Genomic DNA, 24,853 nt, shown 5'->3' on the forward strand with positions numbered 1-24,853 from the left:
CTGCCATTAGCTGAGCTTTTAATAGGTTTATTTTGTTAACTCTTTGTATTTTTCTGCTGAGTGTATTATGCTCTGGTGGCTGACAAGCAATGTGCTGGCTGGAAGAAAACCAGGCTGTGCCTGGCTATCTTTTACACCGGACCTAAATCCTCCCCATCAGCACCCCTGATGAGTCCAGAATGTGGCCTCCAGGTTCAGGCCGGGGACAATTCAGCATGTCTTCCAGCCAAGAGCACCCTCGATATCCCATCATTTTAGCAATTATGTTAACTTGGCAAAGCCGATGTCTTTGGGACAGTTTGAATCACTCTTGGGTGGGGGGGGGGGGCCTCTGCCCAAATCACAAGAGTTGGTTTTGTGCCTCTGTTTTCACACCAATTTCTGGGCTCTGCTGGTCCCTGATTCCTTTCCTGAATGTAGTCTGACACAAAACTGTGAATTTGCTTGCTTTCACGTGAAATCAAGACCAGGTTTGTGCAAGAGCCTGGGTAATGTGAACTGATGTTGAAAGATTCTGTTGCGCTAACATAAAGTTGAGAAAAGTTTGATTTTACACTCGGCTTGCCAGTAACCCACAAAGAATGACGGGCTGGCGTGAATTCCTGTGCACATACCTATATTTTACAGTTCAGGGTTTAACCTCTACCTACTGTACTTTCCTCCAGAGCCTCCTGAGCTAACTGACGTGTCCTGGACTCACACAGGAACCCGAAGAGCCAAACCGTGTGACAATCACATAATGTGTGGCTACGGACACACGCATATAACAATCCAGTTAGCTATCATACACCAATCCTATTTAGTCAAAATATTTCCTGTTTCAAGCATTTATTTTCTCAAAATGACAACCTGACAACAGTTTGGGTATGAGTCAAAGGAAAGATTACTTTCCATTTTCTGGTTGACTCTTAAGCATCGTCTCGTGGGCTCTGGTCTGGTCTCAAGTTACAGGAGAGCTTGCACAGAGAATTGAGCACACTTGATCAGCAGGGTTGGCGCTTTTGATATCAAACTCCTCTTGACCAAGATTACAAAGCATTGCCAATAAGCTACATAAACTCCTACTGCTAAGCAATGCCCCAGTTGACCAAAGCTCTTGACTTTTCTCATTAATCTGGGACCAGGGAGGTGACAGACTTGATCTCAGTGGTCTCCAGCACTGTCCCCCTCCCACCACGCAGATCCCCAGTGGTGCCATTACCTTGTTTCTGGTTGATGTCGGCGGGCAAGTGGGGCGAATGGGAGCCATGGCTGAAATGGTCGTTGCTGTACGGGATGAGCGGGGTGAGCGGGTGGACTCCGTGCGACGGCTGCACGACGGGAACTTTGTTGGACTGCAAGACACAAGGAGGGAGAGGGCTCAGAAGGCGTTGAGCTCTGTGAGCAAGGAAGGCCAGCGCCCTTTGAAGTCCTGTCATTGCAAGTGAGGCTGGAAATTGCTAACAGTCCCTGGTGTCTCTCAAAAGCAAGGCAGAAAAAGCCCTTGCCTACTTAAATAAACACTACAGCATCCTGCAAGAAAAACCCCAAACCCAAGCAGTGACAACTGCTGGAGACGATTGCACGGGTAGGTCAAAACCAGCTCAAATCAGTGTGAAGTTTTCAGCATTCAGAATAACTGTTTTTCATTCATTTCCAGTATCTTTTATTCCAGGCTGAATTCTACAAGCACGTTACCCAATGCATTGCTCTTGTTTTCTGCCTTGTACTACCACAGGGTCTAAATCTGGACTTTCACATCCTGCACATTCACTCTGAGAGCCACGCTCGGGCTTTCCTAACTGGGGCTCTCTAGCAGGGAGAGCCATGCTGAGGGCAATGCCTTTGAAACTGTGATGTGGTCACCAGCGAGCCCGTGGACTGAAATTCCCCTGGGTCTGAGCTCCAGTGGTGGGAGAAGGACTGGAGGGAGCTGAGGCAGCAGCGCTGGGGATGCAACAAACCCAGCAAAAATTAAAAAAAACCAGTCTCCTCTTGCAGCTACTCCTGGTTACACACAGCGAGCCATCGGAGCCCGACATCTTTGTAAAAGGTGCTCTTTTGTGAACACAACGGGGAGTACTTCTGCGTGTTGGAGCAGAGAGAGGGGAACCTGTTCAAAAGAGCTGTAAGGAAAACACACACACACACGCTGCCGTCTACCACCAGCCTCCTCGCCTCGAGCGTCTCAAGCTGCTCCCTACACGCCCGGTTTCGCCCATGGTTGCCTTTAAACCCAAACTGACTTCGCCTTGGTGGTGGAATGTTAGGATTTGTCCCAGATAAATCCAGAAAGAGAAACAGGACTGACAGCACCCTGAAATGGGGAGAAAAATGAGACCAGACCAGGTAAGACAGCCCTCCAGGGGTTAGGAGCTGGGTATTGCTAGCCAGACCTCTTGTGTCCCACCAGGACATCTACAGATGATTTGATGCATGACTTTTGACAAGTCATTCACAATCTCCGGACTTGATTCACTGGCGCCTTTCACTTTGGTAATGATTTTGCTCAGGCAGAGTGAGCACGAAATGCCAGTTGGCTTTGGAGGAGGTGGTGCAGCCGGAGCTGGTGGCTCTGGAGGACCTGTCCTGGAGCTCTCCCTGCTTGCACAGCAGCCTGAGAGCCCTGGGCAAGTCCTGTGTTTTGCATTGCCGCTCCGAGGAGGAAACCCATGGAGCAGAAAGGAAAACAGACTAATGGAGATGCCGCTTTACATCTGCCTTACCCACAAAGGTTTGCTCATGCAAATAAAACCCAAGAGGCACGCAGCTTTGCATTTAAGAACGATTGAAAACCCTAATTCCTGATGCTTACCAGGTGTAGATTTACTGTGTACAGCGGGACACTGGGAATGTAACCCCCCACCCCCCGCTCCCGGCCCCAGCACAAACTGGTGTGGTACAGGTGTTCCTGTCCTACAGCAGGGCCATGGGCTATGCGGTTTTCCCATCGAGAGCGGTGCTGGGCTGGCTCCTGCTTAGTTAAACACAGGTTTGGAGCTCTGAGCTTTTACTATTCTTACCCATGAAATGAGATGAAGAACAGCTTTTCAGTGATATTTCTAAAATCAGCTATGGTTTAGCTTATTTAAGAGCCAGAAAGTCTAAATTAGGGATATGCAGCTCTACGCGTACATTTTAATGTGACACTGGAGCAGAACGAGCTTGATGCTGAGCTGTTTTGAAAACCTCAACTTAAGCGTTTCTGCCTTTCAAAGTGGGGCAGGTCTTTCCTTCCCGTTCACACCGTGCCCGATCCAAAGCACAGCACCATACACCAGCCAGCCTCGCTGCCTGACGACCGTTAACAGCTTTTGGAGCAACGACAGAAGACCCAGACCACTAGAAAGGCAGTTGAACACTCCTAACGCTGATCCACAGGATACCTCAACAGTGAAAAGCACAGAGCACGTGCGGTTAGAGCAAAGGCACGGGCTGTCCTTCTTCCCTATCAAAGCAGAGCATGGCAGCTTGGCAGTACGACAGGTTGCAGCTCAGTTACTCACATTTTCCATCAGTTCAGATGGGAAACAAGATGTTGCACCAGTAAGAAGAGCTGGCCTTCCCCATGTCCCTTCTACTTTTGCACTTGCTTTGCTCAAAAGCTTTTCTCCTACTCTTTAAAGTCATAAAAAGCTGGTGGGGAAGGATGCTCAGGAGGGAGGCATGACAAAAATTTCTGCAAGAGGCTATTCATCCCCCTCCCACTTCCTCCATTCAGGAGTTCATTACAGGAACCCATCTCCCGAATTGAACCAAGGGAAGAAGGAAACGATGCACAAAGATCTGGAGAAACAGAGAAGACTCCTTCATTGTTGATCCCCAGTTTAGAAACCGCAGCTGCTAATGGTCGCCGTCGATGGCCATGTCCGCAGCTCCTGGTCTTCACCAGGTGCGCTGTGGCTGCCGCGTACGTCTTCGCTGTGAAATCATACCTCCTTTACAGAAATCTGTATGTCACAGAAATGGTATTGATTCCCCTTTTTTACAAGGTCTAGATTTAGTTCCTGCAAATGAGCTGCAGCACATGAACCTCGACGAGGCTTTCAAAGCCAGAACATATCAGCTGACAATGTCTTACACCATTAAAATTACCCTGATGTGAATGTTTTCTGCCGAGGGGGCTGATTTAACACGAGGGCCGTTGGTTTGCTGTCTTCTCAGCAGGTCCCCTGGGAGGACACGGGGTGGTGCTGCTTGGGGCACTGGGGCGATGCGCTGTGGTTTGGTGAAGCATCTTATTGAGTCTCCTCCGCAAAGCCGTGTTTCAGTACAGCTCAGCGGCGGTGACGGGGCTGCCGGCTATCCAGCCGCCCAGAATAACGCAGCTGGCGCCCAGCGTCACGACCCCAAGCCCAAGACACCCCAAGTCACCTCCCATTCTTTGGCAGCCGCGGAGGGACACGAAAGGGCTCTGAGGACAGCTTTGGCTCACCTCTCCCAGCACAGAGCCTTGAGGGCAGGTCAGGGAATGAGCTGTGCAGCCACGACCTCACTACAGAAATGAAGAAGTGCATTTACAGCAACACCAGAACAGTACTTCCAGAGGGGATGGTGCAGCAGAATGGGTTTTGCCAGCCTAGAGGGCCTTTTTCCCTCTTAAATTTGCTAAATTGCAACTCTCCTGAGCGCCGACCTCCCCGGTGAGCGGCGCCTGCTCGTGTCCCCGTGTGCCTTGTGCCGGCAGCCGGTGCTGCTCTGCGCTGGAGCACGCACCGACCCCGCAGTGCATCACCCTACTGGCATTCATCAGCCCCCATCAACCTGGCTGAAAATAACTAAAGACTATGAGGGAAGAAGCTCCCACTCTGAAGCCAAGAAGTGACTTCAATAACGAGAGGTAATTGGATGAGCAAAAGGAAAATGCAGTCGCATTAATTATTAAGAAAGACTAATTGTTGGCAAGGCAAAATTAGGAGACCTCACCGCTCACGCACGGGTGTCTGACTGCGATAGAAGCTCGAGGCTAGCTAGAAAACTCTCCTTTCGCTGAGCACACACAAACCCAGCAGGTCTTTCACAGGAGGATCACCCTCACCATCAAAGCCTCAATGTTATGCGGCTCCGAGGTGCCTGATCGGGCACAGCATCCTTTGCCTCCGCTCCCATCCCACATCACACGTGCCCAGCAAGGGCTGCAGCGTGCTCCGGCCGCGGGCAGCCGTGGCGGTATCCAAGCCTGCCACCATGGTGCTGGTTGATCAGAACTATAAATGAAGTTTTTTGAAGCAAAATGTGGGTTTTTCATTAGAAAATGGTGAGAGATTGTAATCAAACATTTTCTGGAAAGCACCTGGTGTTAGCAAGTATTTTGACTCATTTTTTTAAGACTGATCTATTTAGTCGTTACACACTAAAAATGAGTAGTTTTACTTTTCTGGCTTGACAGGCTTTTTTTTTTCCTTTTAAACTTTAAAGCTAATCTTAGCAAAATGTAGCACAGAAGGTCAAGAGGCAAAATTTGAGAGAAACGATCAAACAAAAAAATTTCCATGAACTGCGACACTCTTTGGGTTTTTAGCTCTGTGAAAATACTAGAAAAAATTGTAAATAATTTTTTCAGCTTGGATCAGTTTAGGAAAAGAAACAAATAATTAAACAAGTAAATACTTTGTAATCCGTGAAAGCTATTCCTTGCTACATTTGAGAGCAGCTATTAAAAGCAGCAGCGGTCACACCAAGCTGCCTGGGTGGCTGCTGGGGATCCCAGCATCCCGCCGGTGCTGGGCTGCACCGCTGCTCCTACAGACGGCAATTTTCTTCCATTAATTTTCTGCTGGGAGACAATTCATAACTAAAATAAAGCAGCTTAATTCCGCCGCCCCTTCCGACACGTGCTGTCCGATTTAGTGAAACATGTTCTGTTAAATTTCATGACGGCTGCACCGGGCACCCGGGATCGGTCCTCGCGCACCCGACCTGCATCATGGCAGGCTCTGTAATACTTTAAAGAAGAGTGAACCCGTCTGCCACAATTCAGATTACACCGACTGAATACAGGTGTGCATCTTCCAAAGTTGATCTTGACCTGCCCTGTTGCACACAGGCACAAAGCATCCTTCCTAGGAATAAACCCTTCTTGTTTTTGATGACTGTATTTCAAGAGTTTTTATGTTTTCCCCCAGAATTTGGACAAAACCAACCTAAGTGAAAAGCTGGCTTTTTTTTTTTTTTCCTTCTAAGGCAAAGTCACATAAACGATGCTGTTTTGTAGGAAAGAAACTTATATTTTTCAGATTTCCCATATGTTTGAAATAATAGAATGAATTTAAGACTTTACTCTCACTTTATAAAAGCCACCCCTAAGTCCCCAGGAGACGCACCACGCTGTCAGCCGACTCTGAATGTGCCGTATCACCTTCCTGCAGAACCAGGGTATCATTCACAGCATCACCCGGCTCCCCGCCCTGAGGGGGGAAAACTCCACTCAAGTTTCTTCCACAGGATTTCTGGACATCTTAATCCTGCTATGCCACTTCTGTACGTTTGTGGGTTTGGTTTTTTTTTTTTAACAAGGTGTTTTAACAGCTACTCTGAAATGAGAGACTGTTTGTTTGCAGATGAGCCAGGTGGCGCTTCATCACAGGACAGTGGCTCTGGGATTCGGGCTCCAGCTGAGAGCAACTTCTGCAGAGTCAGCATCAGAGAGGTGGGGGCTCTGAGCTCATGGGGACCCCGAATGCACACGGGATCTCATGGGCGTAGGGGACTTTACACACATAAGGGACCTGAAACACATGGGAGGCTGCAGGTGCTGCGAGTCCCATCAACACAAGGGATCTCATGCACATATGGGATGCCCTGCACATAGGGGACCCCACGCACATAGAGGTTCCCATGCACACAGGGAATCCCACGAACACAGGTGACCCCATGCACATGGGGACCCTGCAGGCCAGGGAACAGGGACAGACTGGCAGGACTGTGCACAGAACCGGCGCGGCTGGGGCCCAGCACCTCTGGGGGCGTGAGTCCGTAGGGTGCTGCACTTCCCATGGAGGATAACGGGGTGCTGCCTGCCTTGTACGAACCTCAGCTCCCAGGCACTGAACACATTCCACTGGTGTAAAAAGCCCCAGCCAACACCTCGGAGAGCTGAAATCCCTGTAGTCAGCCCAAAAGCAAGCAAAACAGGGACCAGCCTGCTGGAAAGCTCAGAACCATGGGAGCCGCCGGCCCTCCAGGCGGCCCCTCCATGGATGCAGAGGAGTTTGCAGGGAGAGGAAAGCCTCATAACCCCACTGTGATGCCCGGAGCCGGGTGCCCCCGTCACCCAGGCCATGCTGGCCCTGGCGGCAGCCTCCCAGGTGAGGGGAGGCTGGAAGCACCCCGGGGGGTGCAGGATCCATCCCCCACGGCACGGCGGCACGAAGCGCCCTGGTGCACGAGCCGGCGGCCAGGGAGAGCGCTGTGGTTTCCAGCCTCACCGGGGAGCCGGGCCGCGGTGAGGTGAGATTAGTCACGTCACTTTCAAATTTTCCCACATCGCCGGCCCCAAAAATAGCAAAACGAAAAAGCCGTGGGCCAGCCCGACGGCAGCTATCACGGGGCGAGGGGCCTGGCCGAGGGATGGCAGCCTGAGCCGTGGCGGTTGTGTCATGCCGGCGGCTGTCCCCACCAAGGCAGAGGGGAGTTTCAGCAGCCTGAGAGCCCCGCGCCGCCGGCTGTGCCGTGTGTCCAGCTGCTGGGAGCACCCCCCTGGCTCAGTCCCGGCTCGGGGCAGGCAGATGGATGGGGCGAGCGCTGAGCACGTCTCTGTGCTCCTCTGCCGTGCTCTGGTGTCTCCGGGGTGAAAGCCCTGGGTGCAGCACACATGTCGCAAAGTGCAGCCTGGCCCCAAGACACCCCAAATGCATTTGCTTCGACGTCACTTCTCAGAGAGGGCAAGATGAGTCGACACGCCAGCTATGAAAAACAAAACCTACAAAGTTTTGCTGTTGCTGATTCAATGAGGAATTAATTCCTTTTCACTGCAAAATTAGTCATCATGCCACAGAAAAAAAGGTATAAGGTCAGGCTGCACCGAGCATGCATGGCTGCTGCGGACGGTACCTGTTACTGGGGGTGGCCTTGCCTTTTGCTCTTTATGCAACAATCAATCCAAATTAGCAAATTATTAGGGACATTATTGGGTACATCCCACAGCATCGGATCTGCTCCCGGGAGGGCTCGCAGGGCAACGCTGTCGTTCAGGATGCTCAGGGACCTGGAGCCTGTGACTCAAACCCAGCCCTGCACTTTCAGGGTACCTCCGAGTTCTGATAAAATCTCCCAGCCTGGGGCCCCACACCATGTCAGCAGATACCTTCACCCCTCATTTCCCCGTGGTATTGCACAAGGAGATGCTGCGATAAAAGATCACCCCAAATACCCACTGCAGACTGTTTCTGGCCCTGACTGCAAGCCGGAGCCCTCAGCAGCCCGCGGGCAAAGGCAGCGTCGACTCATTTCTCGTCTCAGCACACTTTTTTCTCTTTTCTCACTTTTGCTGCAGTCACATCGCCCCAGCCCGCTGCCGCAGCAGAAAGGAAACAGGGAAAGTTAAAGCCACCCACGCTCAGGCGCTGCCCTCGCCCAGCCGTGCACCCCTCTGGCAAAGCCGAATTCTAGCAGTAGCAGCATCTCCCTGGCCCCTGCCCGGGCTTGGGTCACCCAGCACGGCTGCAGCACCGAGGGCCGGATCTGGCCCTTACCCTCAGCACCACCAAGGGTTCCTCCAGGGACCAGAAGGCCACGTCTCCCATGACCAGAAGAGCACCGCTGCCCCGCACACCCCATCTCCGGCTGGCCCAGAAGCGCTTACGAGCAGCAGACAAACGAAGGGGAAAGTAATAATATGCAGCTATTAATTCTTGCATTCATTCTGCACATGAATTGCAGCAAGGAGATGATGGGTTTAAGATATACTTGGCACGTAGAGGGAAATACTGTCCTTGCTCGGATTTTTATCCCTGCACTCTATGGTTTGTGGTTGATGGAGCAGTATTCCCTCAACACTCCCATTCCCCCCCACCCCGATTTCTTTCAGTTTCTTTAAAATCCAGCTCTGCTTTGGAAATGCTAATAAGGCACCTGAGCATCCCTGCTCTTTTTTTTTTGCACATCGAGGGGGATGCACACGCCTTACCGGCAGAACTCAGCCCCTGTGATGCTGACCCCCCCCCCGGCGACTCGGATCTGCATCACAGTGGCGTCAGGGGACTTGGCTTGGGTACCGGGGACAAGTTCCCCAGCATTTAACAGCTTCTGTAGCCCAGCACTCAGAGAGGTGGCCAAGGTCCAGACACGATGGGGACAAATACAGGGAAAGAACTTCAAAACCTTTAAAAAGTTCTCCGTGACCTTCTGTGCTGCTGGTGGTTTCTGTTTTTAAGCAATGATGGTTATTATTTTTAAGTTAAACTCTGCAAGGGAAATAGCTGAGCTTTTCGCCATTTACGGGCACAGGAAGAGCCGTTTCACTTCTCAAATATTTATCTTCTAAGAGAAAGATGTAGGTGGTTCTTTGTGAAAAAAAAAAAAAAAAAGAAAAAAAAAAGGCATGGAAAAATAAAGATCAAAAGTGCCTCCCAGAGGCTGCTCTCTTATGGTGACAGAGGGCAAGTGCGGAGGCAAGTACACCTCATACTGGAGAAACCCCCCCGAAAAATGAACCTTTGTCATCGCCACCCAATGTTTACAGTCCCATTCAGCAGAACAGCCACCTTGCTCCAGGAGCCTCCTCAATCGTGCAGAAAGTCCCCTTGCTTGGCGCTCGGCTCGCTCGGGAAACGCTGCTGCTGAGATGCTAAAAGCAGCTTCACAGTGGTGCATCTGCTCAGGAGGGGACAGAAACACCCTCCCCGGGCCTGCACAGGGTGACGGTCACATTTGGCTTCATGGAAACAAATGCCGGGACAATATAACCCAGGGGCTGCACTGCAGCACCAAACCCCGGCTGTTTTCTCCCAAATGCCGGGGTAATATAATGGTGGGGTTGCATCACACCCCCCCGGCTGCTTCCCCTGTCCTGCAGCATCCATCCCTGTTATTGCCTCTCTCATGCCCTGGGCTACAGAGACAAAAAAAAAAAAAATCTCCGTCCCCTTCGTGCTACGTGGTTCTGCGAATTTGAATCAAAAGCTGCAAACCCTGGAGTTACCGGTAACACTTGAGGCTTTGAATGAGAAGGCACTTACTTGACCTGCGGAGGCTGATAGTATCTGACCTCCTTTATTTTGCTCTGCTTCTCAAAGGCGAGCGGTCGGTCTGATACCCAGAATTAATCAGGAAAATGTCCAAGAGGGCAAGGCAGGAAAGGAAAATAAAAGTATGACACAGAGCCAAGGCTTGCCCTTCGGTAAGGCTCGGGACGCTGTTTCCAAAAGCACCAGAGACATCACCCTCTGCGTGCCCCGCTCCCGGGCAGCACCGGGACCAGCCGAGCCTCAGGGTGCAAAGGCTCGGTGAAACGCAGAGGGTTTGCACCCTGCGAGCTGTGTCCCGGTCTTGGCGCCAGCAGCTTGGGGGATTTTCACTCATTTTGAGAAACAATTTGCAAACCCTCTGCCCCAGCTGGCTCCTGGTTTGGAGCCGAGGTGGCTTTGACGCTGGGTTGTCGCATCCCTCCCCGCCGAGGATGGAAAATTCTGTGAGATTTCTGGGTGCATCAGCCGGCGCAGCAGCCCGGCAGGATCCCTCCAGGTGTCAGTGCCGCGCAGTTTTCTAGAGGCAAACGTTTGCCTCCTCCACATCCCCTGGGCATCAGGAGAGGGCACCCGGCTGCTCGGCTGGGCTTTTCTTCCCATTTAAAACAAAAACAAAACCAGCCCATGTACTTGAAAGAGCACAGGGGAGTTAAAACACAAAACCCCAAAAAACTCTGATGTGATTTAAGGCGTTTCGATTCTCCAAACATCAGAGGGGGTGAAACCTGCCCCTTTGTGCTGCAGCAGTGCTGGGGTGCGCGGCCAGCGCGGGTGACGCCATCCTGCTGGTGTCACCATTGTCACCCGGGGACCTGCGCAGCAGACGTGCCACAGGAGTTTTGTCCCTGTCTTGAGGCTTGGGATGGGACAGCTGCTAGCCCCTCCTGGCAGGCACTACATTTTTATTTTATTTTATTTTATTTTATTTTATTTTATTTTATTTTATTTTATTTTATTTTATTTTATTTTATTTTATTTTATTTTATTTTATTTTATTTTATTTTATTTTATTTTATTTTTATTTTTATTTTTATTTTATTTTATTTTTTCTATTCTATTCCATTCCATTCCAATCTGCAAGTCACAAAGCTCCATTTCAGGCAGGACCTCACCATGTGAGAAAGCCGCTGGTTGAACAAAAAGACAACAAATCAGAAGTGTCTCACCCCGTCTGAAAGTAAAACCCTGACTTTGTGACTGGGCTGTGAAAAAATAATAGTAATAACTGTAATAATAATAACAATGATAATGATACCGCAATGCTGCTGACTTGTTCAGAGAGAGCTTTCTTCCATGGCATACGACCGCCAAGGCCACGCACTTGCATCAGACGACACCAAGAGAAGATCTTTTAACATGTCGGAGCAGCCGTGCCCAAGCAAATGCCACCGGCGAATTAACAGATAAGACGAAAACAACCAGGGATGATAATTTGTAATAGTTATCGACATTCTTGGGTACGCATTTCCTCGCTACAGTGAAATCCTTTGATATTTATATGGATGTCAAGCGCGTTTCCAAGGTGGATGGCCCCGAATGAATGAACCGCGGCTGCTCCGAGCCTGCTGCGGGGTCTCTCCCAGGCCTTCCCGCAGCATTGCTGCCGGGCAGGAGTGCTGCTGGGACAGCACGGCCACGGCCGGCACCACGTCGGGATGTCGCTCCTACCGTAACATTTATTTTTCCAACCAGCTGTGAAGCCCAAGGGGCGAGGGCTGGGGCGAGGACCATCCCTCCCCACCGGCTCCCCAAAACCCATCGGGGACCCCGGGGCAGGAGAGGGGAGAGCTGCCCGCTGCCCAGCCCGGAGCCGCCCCTGCGTTATCCTAATCTGCGCTCACACTTATTTCCCAGTTTCCATGATAAACAGCTCTCTGGAGGACACAGAGGGAAGATAATCGCCGCCGGAGCCGACGGGATGCTCTATTGACTCCCTGCAGCTGTAAGGCGATAGCAGCTTTCCTTGTTGCTCACTTTCAAGGGTGACGTGTTTACAAAGAATGCTACAGCCGCTAATCCTGGATGATACCCTGTGTCTGCCTGGGAGAAATCCTAATTTTCTTGATAGGAAGAATTAGTTCCTTTAATGCTTAATACCCCTTTTTTCCTCTGAAAGCAAGCGTTATTGTGCAGAGTGGAATAAACATTTTAATTAAAAATGTGGAATTTATCTTCCAGTCGAATTCGTACGAGCCCCCAACGATACGTCAAACTCCGCTTTCCCGTTTTGAATCTCTCTCTGATCTCTTAATGCGAGTGGCTGAGTTAAAACCTGGGCTCGGTGGATTTGCATATAATTAGAGAGCAAGGGAAATTAATAGGGAATTGAATGATTTTCTCCTCTGCCCATCTGATGTTTTTACCAGATTAAAAAGAGTTGATTTTTTTAATGACTGTAAAAATGTATTAAATATTATTTAACCTTTTTTTGTTGGGGGAAGGGAAGCAGACAGACCAAAGAAACAAACTTATACATATGATAATGAACGCCTCCTATCGTGGGAAGCAAATATCATTGTAATTAGGATTAGAAAGGAATCCTAATTAATCTTGTCCTGCCACTTGACTTCTAGAAGTTCCTTAAATGTTGCCTCCAATGAGATGTAAAACAAGGAGCAGTTTAAAGGCTTGCCAGCTAATCTCTGCACACAGCGGTGAGGAGCTGCCGTGGCCATCGGTGGCGCGGGGCGAAGGCTCCCCGAGCCTCCCTGCCGAGAGCCGCCTGATTTAGGAGCGAGTGGTCTGATGCTGGCACGTGAGCTGGATCCAGACTGAAAGGGAACATGCGGCTCTGCTGCCTAAAGTTCCTAATTCCCCGTGACGAACTAGGTAAGGAGAAGCAAGCCAAGAGAGGTGGGATGTACCACGTACCACAGCAATGCCTGACTCCACACAGGGATCTTTTCAGATCCATTACTATGTTTTTCTTCAGTATCGTCAAAATAGTCCCTTTAGCAATACTTATTGGGCTCGTTTTCAGGATGGGACTCAAGGTAAGGGATGGGAATAAACGAGGGAACTCCACCGCTGCGCCATCCCCACCCCATGCCTCGATTTCATCTTCTCTACACTCGTGATGATAAAGATTACCTACCGTGCTGGTATTAAGTCATACATATTTTAACTCAGCTCTTGTCATGTGTCATCTAATCCTGTTTTTCAGGTATTGAGATTCATAGATTTAATTGCATAAGATTTTACTATGGGAGTGGATGGTCATGAGATTATTTTCATCTTTGGGTCTCTGTATGGAAAATAACTTTCAGAGAGCCTGTTCCAAACTTCAGACCCTGGTTGAAGGTCTCATTTTCTAAATACAGCTAAATACAGTGCAAGGAGGTGCCGTAATGGGGGATTATACCTTGGACTAGTAATGAAACAGAGCAAACTTCCAGCTTCATGCTAAGTAGTAAGTAATAAATGAATCCTGCTATGGCTAGGTTGGCTTCTCAGCATATTTCTTCCAAGAACTCCAGTAAGTTTTTGGCTATGGCTTTATGAGAACGACTGCAAGCGCCAGCCCGGGAATAACATAGTTAGTACAGACATGAAAAGTTTTCACTTCGAAACCAGAGACCACACAAAATGTGCCCAGTCTTGGATTTCATTTTAACCCAGGCTGATCAAAAGTTCACCAGGCAGGACTGATCAAAGACTTCACGGTGAAAAAATGAGAAAGTCACAATTTCATATGGTTTTGATGAGAAAAATAATTGATGAAACTTTGCTCTTTCAACTTGGTTTTGCTTTGAGTTTGGGGGTTCATCCGAATACAACAAGCAACGGGCACAAACCCACAAGGGCTGAAATCTTAGTACTGTTTTAATGATCTAGTTCTTACTATGGGAGTTTGCCACATGTTCCAGGACCGCATGGGGTTGGGAATTTTAAGCTACATTATTTATTTGTGTCAGAAAAACCAAGCCATGGAAACCACAACTCTTCATAGCGTACATCTTCACCAAAGTTTTGTTGGGAGAAGTTTAGGTCCAGGACGGAGTTTCGAGCCACCTCCTCATCGACACGCTCTCCTTCCCAGGAGGCAGAAGACCTAAATACAAGCTATGCTCATCCTGAACCTTTCTTTTTATTTTCATGCTCTGAGAAGACTGCAAAAGCAACCTTCTGCTGGACTCTGCTGCTTTAGATGAACCACGCTGGCCGACCACAAAGAGGTCCCGGTTGCCCAACCCCAACCGGTGACAGCAGCTCGAGCGTGGCAGCTGGTGGCACATGCCTGTTCCCATCACCACCACAAATTTGAGATATCACGATTTCGTGCAGGTGGCGAAGGAGAAAAATGTTAAAATAACAACTTTTCTGGCTGAGGTCAGACTTGTTTTCCAAAACAGCTTGCCCTGCGAGCTCGCCCTGCCCCGCGGTCAGCTGCGACAGAGGCCTCCATGAAAAAGGTTTTCCAGAGATGTTAAACAAAGCAGAACTGAGCAAACAGAAGGGTGTGTATGCAGCCGGTCCCATGCTAGGTAGGGATCAGGGCTGCTGAAGTGCAAGCAGGCAGCTGCGTCCCAGCACATCCCAGTACATCGCTGGTGCACAGGTCTCTGCAAGGTCTGCCTCTACTGGCGCTGGACCCGCCTGCACCGTGAGACCCCAGCGATGCCACCGCGCGGGATGCTGGTGCCACCAGAAGTGTCCCCAAGGCAGGTGACTGTTTTCCTTTAGGCAGCTCATTTTGGGGGGTTTGCTGGGAAGTGGAAGTGGTTTCTGAGTTCCTGCTGGGGGTCACCTCGGGAGAGCATAGGGGTTTCAGCCCTCATCGACATGCGAAAAACCTCAGGATTTCCATGGAGGTGTTGGCTGAACTCGCTGATTTGGGTCCTGTTCTGTTGCCATGAAATACAAACTGATTCACTGCAGTTGCCGCAGCATTTGCACCCATTTAGATGACAAGAAAAAGAAAACGAATTCCAGAAGAAGGAGGACCAGAGGATAATCCAGGGTACCATCAGTATATCAAGCTTCTGGCATAGATTTTTTCCTACCCAGATAATTAACTAATTCAACCCACTACCAAGGATCAGCTACTTAACTGTAGGTCATTTTGTAACACAGACTTTTATTTTTTAACTTAACTTTGTAATAGCCTCTGTTCTACTACAATAATTGACAGCAGTAGTTGCTGAATGATGAAACTGAGGTTACACAGAACATCAATTATACTAAAAAAATACATCTACCACACCTACATGCACACAACCTCCACATGCCTACAGTGCAATTTTTCAGCTTAGGTATTATTTAGGGCCTGAGCTGGAAGTCCATGTGTCCCACATCTGCTTTCTGAAAGTCTGGGAATGAAAAGCTTCTCTTGCTATCAGGCCAATGATCCACTGGCCAAAAAAAAAAAAAATCTGGCTTCAGGACATTACTGCACGATCAAATCCTATACTAATATTTAAATTTTTTAAATAAAAGTGCTCCTCGTAACCAGTGGATTGCTCGTTTGCTGAAAAATCCAACTAAAACACTATTTCCATTGGGTTAGGATTTACATTTTTCCCTGCAAAGTTTGCAATGGAAAAATAAACCCGTCTATCTTATGGCCATCATCTAAGCTCCTTAGAATGCAAAACATAAAAAACATACAGATTATAAAGGTTTACGCTCTTTTACACCTCTCTTGGATTTAACTGAAGTGCTACACAGAGAAAGCAATTTCTTCTTAAAACACATGCTTAATATAGGATCTTCCCTCTAGTTTTTTGACTGGCTCTCTCCGCTCTTTGGGGACATGAAGCAGCCTGGGACTTCCTCAAGAACTAAATCCCCAAACGCAGCCAAGACCCAGTCGATGGGATTTAGAAGGAAACTCCATCTCAGAGCAGGCGAGTCTGTAAGTCCCCAGTTGAAGCGTTTGGGGGTGACCCTCCCAAGGGCAGAATAACGTGCCTGTTGCTCAGGTCGCTGCTCCCCAGCCTGCACCCGCATCTCCCTGCGCTGGCCCCTGCAGGGATGCGCCACACTGCATCTCCAGACGGCTTAGCAGAAGTCTAACAAGCCAGATGTTAGATTTATGAGATACAGAATAAGGTTTTTAAGTGTACAGGATGCTTCCCTAATACAATCCATGCCAAAGACAAGGAAAGTTTTCCCACCGACCTATCTCACCTACGGCCAAAGACACGCCGCTATCTCCAGTGCTGGCAGGCATTCATTCAGGTTTTGAGAGACTGTAAAAGCGGGAGATGCTACACCTCACCGGCCTCAGAGATTTCAGGTGTTTTATCCGCTGCATTTTCATTTTGTAAATGTACATAACCAACGCAGGGTGCTTTTAGCCTGTCAGACGCACCGATTCTGCAACACCGTGCGCGGTAGAAGCACGGTATGTAGCGAAGAAAATCACTCGTTAACTTCTAGTTTAACAACAGCAGGAAATTTTAGTCTGTTGAGCTCTGCAATGTTTTAACACCTCTGCTTTGACTCGAATTTACTCATTTCAGAAACCCTCTTCACTTCCCGGCTGCGCTCCTCGCTATGAGAAGGCACCTGCCCGCGCCAGCTCTGCAGCTGCAGGCGCTCAGTGCAACGTTCCCGGCTCCGGCTCCGCAGCAGAACCGCCCCGATCCCAGTTCCCAACCCCACCACATGAAAGGCGACGGGTTTCGGAGAGGCTGCGCGCTGAGCAAAGGCCACAGCGCTACATCACCGGTTATCTCCGGCGCTCGGGGTTCCTGCGAGAGCCCCACCACCACTCACCCGAAGCTTCCCACAAGATAAATATTTGTTTGTTGTGTTACAAGGAGACTGGTGACACGGCCCATAAAACGTTGCCTTTAGTCGATCTCTCTTATCTTCACATCTATCTGCCTCGGCGTGACTGTTTCGGATTTGTACGGGGCTATATTCAGACCAAGAATTTAACAGCGATTGCATTTCTTAACTGTAAAGTGTTTTTCAGGGCGGAGACCTGTTATCTCCTGCATCTGAACACGATCGAGCTCAGCAGGCGCATTTCTGGTTGTGATCTTCACCGTGCAAACAGTAAATATTGCTTATAACAGGAGATTTTATATAAAATATTTATATACATTTTATACAGTAGTGTAATGATAACTACCATTTACTGACCAAGCTGTTACATTCAGCTCGGTGGCATTTGTCTGTCTGTCTGCCGATCCCAGAGACAGAAAAGGAGCGGAGAAGTTACCGAGGAACAGAAGCTAAGGAGCATTTTTCCTTATTTTGTCTTTAGGACAGCAAATTTTGCCACTGATTTCAACAGGAGTATTGCCTGGCACTCTACAGCCATTAGCGTAAAAATCTATGAGGATTAGAAATGGGTTAGAAAGAGCACAAACACGTGCACGGACACGCACGTCAAGGCAAACACGTGCACAAACACACACGTCAAGGCTCTCCCGCACGCCATCCCTCTGCCCCAGCAGGAGCTGAAGCACGTTTCCAGTTTGCAGGCAATGGTTTTGTGCAGAGAGGTCTTACACCCTGCAACCCCTGCAACGCTGGCTCGGAGGTGCTCAGCCGAGCTGTTCGGTGGGCTCGTTCCCTCACGTCTGCAGCATCGCAGCCCACCTGTGTGCTGGGGATTGCGTTTTCCGTGCTAACAGAAAAGGTGCAGCCAGTGCAGCTGCGATCTGCCCCTCCTTAGCCTTCCCAGAGCTGCTGAGCACAGTGTATCTGTAGGGTGCCTCCACCAAGGAAGGAGGAAATTATTCTGAACCGGTGAGAAAATGGCAATGAATTACCTGGTGCTTACGGACAAGGCATGGTGACCCCAGTACGACGTTAAACTCAACCCCGTACCAGGAGGCGACACTGGTCAAGGTCTCGATGGCCTGCACCCAGCAGCGCTGCAGCCTGGCAGAGCTGCATGGGAAACGACGGCACGTCCTTGCCCGGCCAGTTTCTGGATGACGGCGCCGGGCACAGCCCACAGATTTGGCCAGGCTCTGGGGATGCTGCAGCTGGAGGGTGATTTGGCCACGAGACCAAATTACTGCTGAGGCTTCACTGACATCGACACAACCATAACACGCACGGGAGTGTGATCCGGGAACATCCCTCCCGGCGAGGAGGGAGGAGGAGGTGCCCTGCATCCCCAAACAGGCTGCTGGGCGCCGGCACGCTCACCCCATCAGTCCCCGAGCACCATGCCCGATGTTACCGCGAAGTGGAAGGGAAGCACCCCGCCAGCCCTCCTCATTAATCCTCGGGCTCGTTAGGTTATCAGGACCCAACTACCCCATTAAACACAATCCGCTTGCATGTTCCTTCTGAAAAAAAAAAGTATTAATATTTTAAATTACTATAATTTGTGCTCAGGACTAATAAATCATAATTATTCAGCAGAAAACAAATTGTAGTGTGGAATTTAATCCCTCATATCTACTCTATCTACTATAAACTAGCTACCAGTGATCTAAGAATGAGCTACCTGGCAATCAGAGATTACATGATTTATTTTTTTATTTTCATTTTCCATTGGGTGTTATCTGAATACCTGCAGCACCTCTGTTCTCACCTGACGTGTCCTAAGCTCTGCTGGCTGCAATGACATCTGCTGGTGGTTAGAAACCTCCTCAGCTGGCCCAGGTACTTTTATTCACTGTAGTTAAGAGAAGCAGCAATGTGCTCCTGCACTTTTGGTTTTGTTGTCTGGTTTTTTTTTCCCCCGCTCAGTTCAGAGCTACGGAATGGTATTTATGCAAAAAAGAATAATTTTGCTCTATCTGAACAAACTCAAGAGGTAAAACTCACTGACCCACCCCAGCAGTCCACAGGACCCAGCGCTGCTCTGAAACTTCTCAGTGGTTTCTTTAAAAAGCCCATGTGCCACGGTTAAAAAAGGAAGGGGCGGGTTTCACCGTAATGGAAGAGTCTGTGTAATTATAAGTTATGGGATCGTGGCAAAATCCAGAGCAAAGAAAGGCATTTCCAGTGGCAGATCTCCAGCAGTTTCACGGAAAGATAACCTCAGTTGCGTCTTTGGGTGGCAAAGACGCGTGTTGGGAACAGGGCAACGGCAAAGGACCACAAGCACTTGAGTTTTGTAGGGCTCCTGAGCCCACAGACTAGAAAACATTTTCCTTTTTCTTGCTCTGCTAATGAGCATCCCCTATCTCCCAGTGAGGCTGCAGCAACCCCACCGCCGCTGTGCTGGGTATTGCTACCCAACGCGCCGGAGCGCCCAAGGAGCCCACGAGCTGCTCCCAACGGCGCAAGGCCGTGCCGTGCCAGGGGGACCTGAGCGGTACGTGTGCTGCCGGGGCTGCGGGGCAGCGGGACAGCCACAGCTTCCCTGCGGTGCCACGCTGCGCATCGGGTGCCCAAGCGTCTTTAAAAAAAATGTCCTCATCGGGTTTGGGTCTCGCCGAGAGCTAATTATCTTTATGCTAATGGCTGAGTCTGAATCCTGGTTCCCTTTGCACCAGGAGTCCTGCTACCAAAGCCGAGGCGCGCAGGGAACGCAGAGAAGACACACCGCCAAAGCCAATGCATTTCAAAATCTGGAGGCACGCTGCAGATGCCAATACGTAAAGGAATTTGTCATAAACAAGCCTTCAAATAGGCCAGCCGTCACAGAGGGTGGTGTTTGATGGCGTCTTTTTGCTGAGACTGAATTCCTCATGCTCCTGCGCCACAGACTTGAATGCTGATTGCAACACCCCTGCCCCGACCAGGGTAAGACAGCTGGCACCCAGGCAGGACACGTAAGGAAGTATTTAGAGTCATCCCTGTCGCTTGGGATTTTTTGCTAGAAGGTACATTACTAGAAGAAAACCACTGTATTATAATTTTTAAAATTTCTACAAAAATTAAGTCCCCAGAGTATAGAGAAGGGAACATAGCCTGACACCACAACTACTCTACTTAAGGGCAACGCTGCTCATCACCACTTACTACACGTGACGGCACCTCTCTCTTCCGTGATATTGCAGTAAGTTAGGAGTAATTTAAATTCTGGAGATAGTCGCTTAATGATTTTAACGGGAAGGGGCTGCAGGCAGATTTCTTGCAGGGAGAAACTTTTAAGTCCAGCAGCCATCCCACGCCACGACGGGACGCAGCCACGATCTGTGGACTTTCGGGCCGTGCCAAGAAGCGAGACGATGGGTGAGATCAGGGCAGGTTGGAGACTGAGGGACACAAAAGGGTGGTTGGATTTTGCATGGCACTGAAGACTACCAGTCTACCAGCTTGGGAGCTTTGAAGAGCCCGATTTGTAAAATCGAAAGAAATGAAAATAAAATAATTAAATAACTCAGAGAGCAGCCAACAGACTGCTCACCTAGCATTTTCCCACCTCGGGCAGGAGCTCTGATTAATGCTAATTAGCTTATCTTCACATTAGATCCCGATGATTCATCACTTACTACCCCAGGAATTATGACGCACTGGGGAGAGATATATTTGTAGATTCCATGGGTGTATGCCATGTCTGGAACACTTAAATGATTTTGGCATGAAAAGGGACCAACCACAAGCCCAGCTAATCAAATCAGCATTTCTCAACCTACACCTTCCAGTAGTTATAAAGAAGATTCAGAGCAAAGACAAGACTATGGCACTGAAGACAAATTTATCTGCCTCATCAGTGGTGTACAATCTTTGCAGAACAAAGGGCTTTATAGGCAACCTGCCAGGAGCCTGTGGCTGCTCCTCGTTTGCATATAAATTTAAAAAGAATTTTAATAAGTGTTAAACGCACATGATTATTTTTTATTTATAGCTGAAAGTAGGTGTATGCAGCACTTTATAAAACACAGAGAAAAGAAAAAAGTACCTTTGGAAGTCTGAATGGAAATCAATGGAAAAACCTGTGACTGCCTCTCTGAACTAACTTCTGGGTACGTGGCTTTATTCTCCCATGGCCACGGGCACAGTGGGGATGGGTTTGAATACGAGCCTCCTCCTTCCATATGTGATGCATCAAATCAGAAAGGCTGCGCTCACAGATGTGTGCGCCCCCCGGGATCGGTGCGCAGATGGCCGGCCTCCCCCGTACCGCCGGGCGACTGTCACTCAGCACGGGTTTGGAAATGGAGGAGCACATCCTCACGCAGCTTTGACGGGGGTGGTCTGCAACACGGGGGCATGCGGCTTGGGGTGGACTTTGGCCTCACGTGCCTTTGCATTCAGTTGCTAGCAAGCATGCAAACAGCCCGGAGCTCCTCTTCTTCTGATAGTTTTTGAACTGTTGATTACATAAATCCCAAACCCTCTTTTTATATGTAAAACAGGAGTATCTGTCATACTCCTTCCAACTTTATTCTATTCTATTCTATTCTATTCTATTCTATTCTATTCTATTCTATTCTATTCTATTCTATCCTCTTCTATTCTATTCCTTGCAAGGAAGGGAAGGTCACTCCCTCACACTCTTGGCACCACCAGGACATGCCACCTGCCTGTGTTTGTTGTAAGCAGGGTTAAAAAAGAAAAAAAAAACCAAAAAGCTGCACTTTTCTGTGGGGGTTGAAGATTCAGCTATCTTTCAAAAGCCATGTGGAGTCATGAAACAGAAGAGATCAGAGAGTTACTTGCGAACTTTAGAACTATTACTGGATTCAGTGCCTTTGCAGTCAAAGCATCGTTACCTCTTCTGGAATTCAGAAGAACTTCCCCAGGAATAGATCTCTGCACCACTGCCGAGCTGCATGCCATCAAAGCACCTTATTTACAGGAGGTTAATTAAGGATACTGTTCTAGCCCAGTCATCTCACAGTGACGACATCAGAAACTCTTCCTTGAAGCCTGTTTGTTCCAAGGAAGACTTTTGTCAGACCGTGCACCTACGGCACCAATTTCTTATTTTATCCGTGTGACGGCAGGCAGGGAAATCTGGGACAGGACGCTCCCCGACCCACTCGCCTGGGACAGGAGCACCCATGACCAGAGGCATGCCACATCATCAGCACTCTCCCATTTTTTCCTGGCTTATGGCTCCTGTGAAACATGAGCCTAAACTAAACCCTACATTTAATGTGGAGAACGATATTAACCCCAGACCCAACCCCAGTCCCAACTTATGGGACCCTAGATCTTAGCTTTGTTTCTACCAAAAAAAAGCATTCCAGCAGCTCCATCTGGATCCCTTTTCAGGCAGGCTGAATCAGCTTGCATCTTTATGGTTCGGGGAAGAGTTTTGGTTAGGGTTAGTATTTGACAAGGGGAAAGCGGTGGTGTTGAGGCTGGAGTAGGCATTAGGATTATAACCAGGATGAACAGATGAAGTAGGGTCACGAGAAGGTTCGGCGGAGGCTGATGAGCAAAGTGATGGGAGAGGCCATGGAGCTCTTTGAGACAATTTTCTTCTGGGACTGGTGATGGCTGCATGAGTTTGGGAAGGACCAGAATTACAGCTTTATCAGAAGAAACCGATCAGCTAGGATAATAAAGGGATTTGGGAGACAGCACCAAAACTAAAAGCTCATATTGAGTGAGTCTGTGACTCCTTTGAAATCTGGGGTCACCAGGGCTCATTGGAGCAGTGAAAGGGCTGAGGTTGAGGTCAGGGTTACGGTTTGAGTCCAGCAGATTACATGGTGGACTCTGAATGCGTGGCCACATCTGGAGCCATTATTAATCTCAGAGTATATTTAGTTTGGGAACAGGGAGACATTCCTAGGGCTGGGCTGACTCCGAGTGTAGGATTTGGGCTTGAACCAGGAGAAACCACTGAGATTGTGCTTTGGAGGAGGTCACCGGAGCAATCTGAGAACTGCTGAGTGCCCCTGGGCCACACTGTCAACCACGGCCAGCAGGGCACTGATGAACCAAGGCTCAGGGTAGCAGGTAAAGCTCAGAGGGAAAGCGCCTGCTAAATAGTGTATCATGGGAATTCAGAAGCAGCTAGACTGTCTCATGGCTTTTCTACACCAAATCTTAATCCTAACATTTCCTCCTCCTACCAAGTGTCTCCCAGCAGCCCTAACGCCCGTGCAGGTCAGTGCTCTGTCCTGGTCCCCAGGCTCTGTCCCGGTCCCCAGGTTCCAGCTGCAACTTGTGCTCATTTAGTTCATAGGTCTCTACCAGCCCAGACCTTAACCCTAACATGTCTTAACCTAACCCAAAATCAGATTTTCTTTTTTTTTTTTTTTGCTAAATTGTACGTTCGAGCAGAATCCTCACAAAATTGTTGCCATGTGAAAAATGCTCATGTCTTGGTTCTCCCAGTTGCGGCTGCTGTTCTGTATCCAGCTCATTGTGGGTCTCCGCACCAGTGAAGGATACAAGGAGTAAACGAGAATGAGAAACTACACATGAGATCTGTTTCCTCCAGAGCAGGCTGACTAAACATGTTATGCTACAGACTGTAAACCTTCAACACTGCAGGAGGAATCAAAAGTAAAAGCAATTATGAATGTGGAAGGCAATGCTCTCACCCACCCCATTAATGCATAATGATAAATGCATTATCAAGGACCCCAAGCGTCCTTTGCATAGGGTCTATACTGGGACATATATTTTTTTCCCAGTCCCAAAGTGGAAACCTTCCATTTCAGATGATGCATTGTAGATCTGGCCAACCATACTTTTCCCCCTTACCTTTTGAGTAACAAACAAATAGTACCACCACTGAGACCCTCATCCTGCCCTTCCTTTCATAGGCACAAGTCACAGGGAAATGGGCAGCAGCTCTAACTGTGCTGCTAAGGGGCAAGGCATGAAAGGACTCCTGACCCTCCTTGTATTTTCGGGCTTTACTCCCTGGATCTTGATCTTCAGCGTGTTTGGCAGCAGAGCAGAGGCAGCCTACGTGAGTCCTGTGCACAGGTAACTCTTCCCGGCTCTCTCAGCCCCTGCGGAAGGCCCATACCCTGCCTTCTCCCTGCCACAGCCAAGCTGGGAAGATACCGTCATCTCCGTGGGATGCTGAAGTGTATAGGTCTTGCATGAGCAAAAGTAAGGAAGATTTTTATGCCTAATTTCTGGGAAAGCACTTACAAATTAATGATTTACAAAGACTTCAACTTGCCTGCCAAGATGCATAGAGGCTAAATATCTGTTCAGGTTTGTACAGAACATGGCTAAGGTAATCTCCATGAGTGTTGAGTCCCTGCCACCACTGCAGTGAGCTCCTGCCGTGCAAAACCTTCCCTCCACAGCTGGGGGGGGGTGGGGGGTGTCGGAGCTCCGCTCACCCACTGCTCCGAGGTGGCCACAGGCTGCTGCTCACTACCAACCTAACCGCTCTGCAAACAAAAATGGTACGAGGAAATCACCCTACAGCAGCATGTGAGTGTGTGTTTATCTGTATTTGTCTGTGCGCACACCGAGGAAGTTAATTTTAGTTTCACGTCTGAAATTCTTCACTGCTCGAGCTACACAGTCTCCTTTGCCTTCAGTCTGTGTGTAGTGAAGTTCAGGTGAAAAACACCATGTCTGTATTTTCCACGGTAAACCACAAGGGGTTTAAATTCACATCACTGTATTTGCAAACAAGCAACTTCTGCATGCACAGAATTCTGTTTCACTTGAAACCCTCACCCCCAAAGTGTCTTACGTTAGAGCACGTTCAGAAAAAAGAAAGTTAAATTCTCGACCACAGGCAGAAAACCTCACACTGGCCCCAGTGTATCCTGTGTACCATTAGCGAAATAAGAGCCTGTGTTTTGATTTCCATGCCATGTTGTCTTTCTGGTCTGGCTAGGGTTGGTCTAGACTGTATTCTGAACAGAAGGAGAAGCTAATCCTTCACCTCC

General features: G+C 49.0%; 1 protein-coding gene across 9 annotated transcripts in view; it reads right to left on the bottom strand.

Moving 5' to 3' along the window:
• The window catches only part of TCF7 (transcription factor 7), a 76,977-nt gene that overhangs the window by 24,348 nt on the left and 27,776 nt on the right, over window positions 1–24,853 (bottom strand). For all 9 annotated transcript variants that reach the window (XM_075102926.1, XM_075102919.1, XM_075102916.1 and 6 more), the window contains exon 4: window positions 1,202–1,334. In XM_075102926.1, the coding sequence (XP_074959027.1) occupies window positions 1,202–1,334 (133 nt within the window). The remainder of the gene's footprint in view (window positions 1–1,201; window positions 1,335–24,853) is intronic.

Source organism: Phalacrocorax aristotelis, chromosome 8, assembly GCF_949628215.1.
Source record: "Phalacrocorax aristotelis chromosome 8, bGulAri2.1, whole genome shotgun sequence".
Lineage (NCBI taxonomy): Eukaryota > Metazoa > Chordata > Aves > Suliformes > Phalacrocoracidae > Phalacrocorax > Phalacrocorax aristotelis.